The sequence below is a fragment of the Photinus pyralis genome, unplaced genomic scaffold, assembly GCF_008802855.1.
Source record: "Photinus pyralis isolate 1611_PpyrPB1 unplaced genomic scaffold, Ppyr1.3 Ppyr1.4_LG3b, whole genome shotgun sequence".
Taxonomy (NCBI): domain Eukaryota; kingdom Metazoa; phylum Arthropoda; class Insecta; order Coleoptera; family Lampyridae; genus Photinus; species Photinus pyralis.
In genome coordinates this window covers 23,240,479-23,246,249 of record NW_022170510.1, presented here as the reverse complement: position 1 = coordinate 23,246,249, position 5,771 = coordinate 23,240,479, and the positions used below count along the sequence as shown (strand labels likewise).

At 32.5% G+C, this 5,771-nt stretch overlaps 1 protein-coding gene across 1 annotated transcript; it reads right to left on the bottom strand.

The window, feature by feature from the left end:
* Positions 1-527: 527 nt before the first annotated feature.
* LOC116166909 (protein GDAP2 homolog) lies at positions 528-5,509 on the bottom strand (the record flags this gene model as incomplete). The annotated part of the gene is given in 4 exon segments (XM_031482111.1): positions 528-1,232; positions 1,292-1,435; positions 1,483-1,677; positions 5,356-5,509. Coding segments are annotated over 4 exon segments (535 nt in total), but the record flags the coding sequence as incomplete, so codon positions are not given.
* Between the last annotated feature and the right edge of the window lie 262 nt (positions 5,510-5,771).

Here is a 5,771-nt window from a genome sequence, read left to right as displayed (position 1 = left end):
GATTGTTAATTGTTCTAAATCCACGACGTAGTTAAATTTACGTTATATTTTTTCTAGAAAGCACTTTGATGTTTATAGGTTTTGTACTAGCCAAAAAAATTAAAATAATTAACAAAAAAGTCAAAAAAATATTGATTGTGTTTTATTACTATCTGTAGATTTTTACACCAGACTAATTTTTTGTCCTTCTGGAAGAGTATCTTCTCTATTGGGTTGTTTGTATCTCTAATAAATTTATTTTGTACGTATTTGATCTCTCCGGCCTCCCTCATACATTTTTACATCAAAGTAGGTTTAGCAGCTTTCTGCATTTACTTACGTGGCCTGTTGTTGAGAAAGTAGGTACTGTATGTAGCAACTTGACGCATGCCATTTCATCAGGACCAAAGATAAAAACGTCACTTTTATTACTTTCTAACATGTCGTATAACTTAACATTTATTTTTTATAGTCAAATATTCCAAAACGAAAAAAAAGCATCCCTAATTATGAAACTGACGTAAGCCTTATAGTAAGATTGCTACAACTAAAAACTTTTAAATTTTATTTTATTAATAAACTGTATCATTTACATATTTAACAAATCAACAGTTAAAACAAGTTGTTAGGCATTAACACTACTCTAAATGATAAATGTCTATTAACTATTAACAATTCAGTTTAAAACAAAAATATTTTCAACACGATTTAAGAATTTTATATTAGCACTTCTTCATAATACAGATGCCAGCTGTACTTAATAATACTTTCACTTGAATATCTTTTCTTCTAAGAAAGCGGGTAAAACAAAAATATTGAAAGCTTGGGTGCAAGTTATACTTACAAAGGTTTACTTAAATATGTTGAAGACGTAATTTTGGTTAACATTTAAAAAAATTATGATTATTGGAAGTACAATTACAAATCAAACAAATACACATTTGTGATGGACTTACTTAACACACACAGTGATAATAAATAAATTAGACATTACAAAATCTTAAAATGTGATTAAATTCAGTACGGAATGTGACCTCAAAAAAGGTTAAATAAAAATGTAATTTCAACTCCATTGTGAAATTTCTACCCTAGCCATAGCATCGTAACTATAGTTTAACAAGTTGGCACAGCACAGCATAGCACAAGTCTAATATTGCAATTTATCACTGAAATCTTGGGCACATTGGTCAGTAACGATCACAATATTACTTTTACGTTTGTGCTCCCGGTTGGAAGTACCGCAAACCATTTGTCTTGAAAGTAAACATATATTAGCTACTACATTTTACCACCAAATTGTAGGCTTACTTACCGACATGTCGTATTCTGTAATATAAGCGGGAATTTCGAGTTGCTCTGGAGACATAACGGCATATAAATATTCTACACCTGGCAAACTATGGACTTTTTGCTTAATTGCGGGAGCCATAAAAGTCGTGAACCACCAGGTCATCATCTAATAAATAAGAGTCAGTAACCACTTATACATTGCTACCGTCGTACCTTTGTCCAAAATGTCGGATGAATGATATAAAAGGCTTTTAGATTCTTCTTGTATTTATAAGGCAAAACGTTATATACTTCTTTAAGCCATGAGAATGAAGGATAATTACTATTTGAAGTTAATGTGTGGAAATATGTAATCACATAATCGCCTTTAACAATGGGATCCAGTAACAATATCAAATACAACAAAGCCTACAAATAAAGTTAACATTATTATAGGTAATGAACGTAATTGTATACTGCAGCGTGTAACTATTTTGTTTTTAATTGGGACCGACTCACTTATGTGGCAGAACGCAGAAGTGAGTGTATCTTGAATTATTCCAATAGCGATCAAAATAAATACTAATACTTCAGCATGTTCAAGGTTTCTATATTTTTTTTGCAAAACTAGTTATTAGAAAGGCATTTTTGATTGATAGGTACATACATCCTAACTATACCGTTATTTTCCAGTCCTTTAGCTTCATTTTGCGGATCAGAAAACCAGAAGATATCGATAGATCATACTACGACTACGAACCTCAATAGTGATGCTGTTTGTTTTGAAAAACTGATTATGTCTCATTATTTGTTTATTATTGTCAGTGTGATACAGCAAACGTAATCAACCGTCATCGTTTTACTTTTACGTTCCCCTTTGTATAGATACCTACACAGGTGGTTGCCACTAAAACATTGCATTCATGAAAACAAATTTTTGTAAACAATTTCTAACCGATAAAAGTTGTGAAAAATATTACATATCTGCACGGACGTCACTTATACTTAAAATTAAATTAAATGCGCATTAAGTTGATATTGATTTTTTAAATCGTAGGTTGTGGAGGATTGTAAGTATAGCATTTTTCAAAGGTCACTAAACAATCAATTTCTAAAGCTTCTTTATCATTTTCAATCGTCTATACAGAATAAAAGCATCTACCTACATGTTCGTGTTACAGTGGACAAGTAGATAATAAAGTTTCCGCGAAGGAATTAAACTATACATTAACAAAAAGCCAGTTAAGTATAAACACCCTGACAGCGACGTATTATCCTAATTAAATTATCAAATTTAAATTGCTAAACCCCAACAATATTATCCTAATGAAGCTTAATTTCGAATAAAGATTCGTAACTCATGGTCAACGTAAGCAAAAAAATCTAAATGGTTGTGCATAGCAGTATTTCCGTATATTCAAAATTCAAATAAATATGTGTTAGTAAATATCTTCATGGCAATTCATACGAGTTTTACTATCACGTTATCAAAAACTATCATTTTATGGGATTATCTACACACAGTTGGTACACCAGCAACTAACTAACAAGATCCGGTTACAAAATCATGTGTTTCAAACATTGGGGGATTTTTCCAAAGAAAAAAGTCCTCCTTATGTGATGGCTTGTCTAACTCGAGAACGAAAATAGACAGCAATGTCAAACCTGCGTCAAACGATTTTTACAAGTTCAAGGATCATTGCTACTGAATATGAGCCGGATTAAAAGTCGCGTTCACGAATGCGAGCTGCGTGACAAAAAATTCCCCTACTGAAAATCGTATGCGATTCTTCGTATCATATTCAAATTATCGTATAACAATCTTGCATAATGAAAACATTACTGCACAGGCACACTATTTTAGCCAACAAATTTTGAACATTTACGAAAAAATTATACGAAAACTCGGCCAGCTTGGCATAGTTGTAAACACTTGACTGCGATCAAAATAGGTCCTGCACTTTTCAGATAAATACTATTTGGGTCCATAAAGATTACGTGTAAAATAAAGGTGAATATGAAACGAAATGCGATGTTGACTAGAATATTTTACGAAACATATTTGCACTTCAAGATTATACAAAAGAAAAGTGAGGAGAGAAAAGTTGCAAAGTTACTTTATAAAACAGGCCCCAAGGGTGCACAATTGCATAGTATCCTTGCCTGAAACCTTATCCACTAAAAAATAAAGATACAATTTTAAACGCTCTAACAAAGTAAATTGCTTTTCAAACAGAAGAATTTGTCACCAGCGTAAGGGTGACTGAAACATTATTTTTTCAAATACTAACAACGCATTAATGAAAATGATAAATTTCTTAGTGGCCACTGGTGAATTTTGTGTTAGTCTAAAGTTCAGTGAAACATTAATTTGCTAGTGCTTCAGTGTTTAAGTACTATGGGGCATTATACATCACTAACAATGTAAGCAAAAGAACTTTCGAGCACCTTAAAATTCAATTTTTAGTTCAGCTTATGGCAAGAAAAAAAAGATTTAAAATTAATATTTCGGTTCAATTAACAATCTCAATTCTCAATTGCTCATTTTCAACGTAACATCCTAGTATGTGTATCTAGGTACTAGATTTATAATAACTTTTCTATACAGGATAATGACTTGCAATTTCCCTATAATTAAAATCCAATTTTGTAATTTTTTTATGTGTTTCCCGTGTCATTGAAATATGTTTTCTAATTACAAATACGACATGTACCGGGTGATCCAAAATAACTGCATACAGTTTAAATTTTGCGCTTAAAGTGTTTTTTACTTAAGGCATTGGTAAACATGTTTAGAAGGTGGTTTATTTATGCTATAATCGCCATCCATTGGTGGCGTTTCTTAATGTGAGTTTTTATTTTCTCATCATCGTACTGCGATCCATGCGTTTTAAAGCAAACAGTTCTTTTCAAAGGTCTTTGCACGTGCAACTTTTTGTAAAGGAAAGTATATTAAGAGAAAATACTTTATCATCATAGGATCATGTAATCACAAACTAGTGACGCAGGGGCAGGGCTCACCTTTCGTGAATTGAACTGTACGTCGGTTTAGTAAATCGTATAAAGAAAACATCTTTAAATGCACACGAAGTTGAAGCGAGTAACGCACACTTATATTTGTTTAATTGTGCAACAATTATTTAATTCGTGGAATACATAATAATTATAGTATTTTAATTGCTATTTCAATATATAATTACAAATATTCTCAAGACAAAGAAATATTCATAACAATGAGTCCTTTAAAAGTGATACATTGACATCACGGTTTCCCAAAAAACCCTAATAATATGGAACGCACACAACTTTATTATGCGTTACGGCATTTAAGATGAGTCAACAGCTTTCCACCTACTTGTTAAAAGTTGACCTTAAAGTTGTACCTATCATTAACATTAGATTATGTTAAAATGGAACTCAAAATATATCACAACCCATATAAAATGCAAATCTTCTTGGTCATCAAGGTATCCAATGCATTTTCTTGACAATATTTGCTGTCAAATTATAGTTTTTGACTTTTGGACTGGATTGTGCTAGCAGTGTGTCAAATACAGGATCGATGTTTTGTACCACTGGGCACAAAGTAAGCAGATCTGATTTTTTTTGTTAAACATTCTCATTACTACCTATGTTCATCATAATTAGTGCCTAGTGGTTTTAGGTTCCAATGGCATGGAAAACATGTTTTTGTCAAACTTTACAGTTGTGACCTATCGTGATTAGGTGATTACCACTATGTTACTTACACGTGTTTTTGTTGGAATATTACTTAACCACTGAGAATAGTCATAATCCTGTTACTTATTTTCTAAAACCGTTTTAATTGAACTGCGTCTCGACCGATTCACGATGACGCTTCACGGTTGAATTTCTTAAAATGTGACTGTAAATCGTTAAAGTCAAAGGTACAGTCCATGCTAATCAGACCTGCCATGAAGCGGTTGCAGCGAAGCGGTCCAGGTGCAGTGGTAAAACTTACGACAATAGCGCATAGGTACGAGATGATTGAAATGCGTCTGTTGACATGCGTAATGAATTCAGGTCAATCTCAATGACACTGCAGTATACATTGGTAATAATACAAGTTAAAGTAATATGACTTGCCTTATCCAGATTAAGTTTGTTAAACGGAAACCATTTACCAACGAAGACAACAACTGGACGACCCAACCTATCGACACCACTTTGATATAAACAGCCTATGCCAGAGACTTCACTAAGATCTTCTGCTTTCGCTCTCCTAAGAAGACGTTCGTATCTGTAACAACAACAAAATATTAAGTCAGCACTGCAACGAATTTCAAAGTGGTAGTTCATTTCATTAGATTGTCTCAGAACTTTTTGTGGGAAATTTATTCTTCTACTATAGTACGTTTTTGTCTCTCTATTTAATAATGATAATTATTATAATAATAATGTCTTTGTTTAGATATTCATCCAAAAGGCGAAGTTCACTTAGGGGCAACATCGCCATCAAGTGCTCCTACATTTAACCCCGAACACCACTTGAAAATTATACA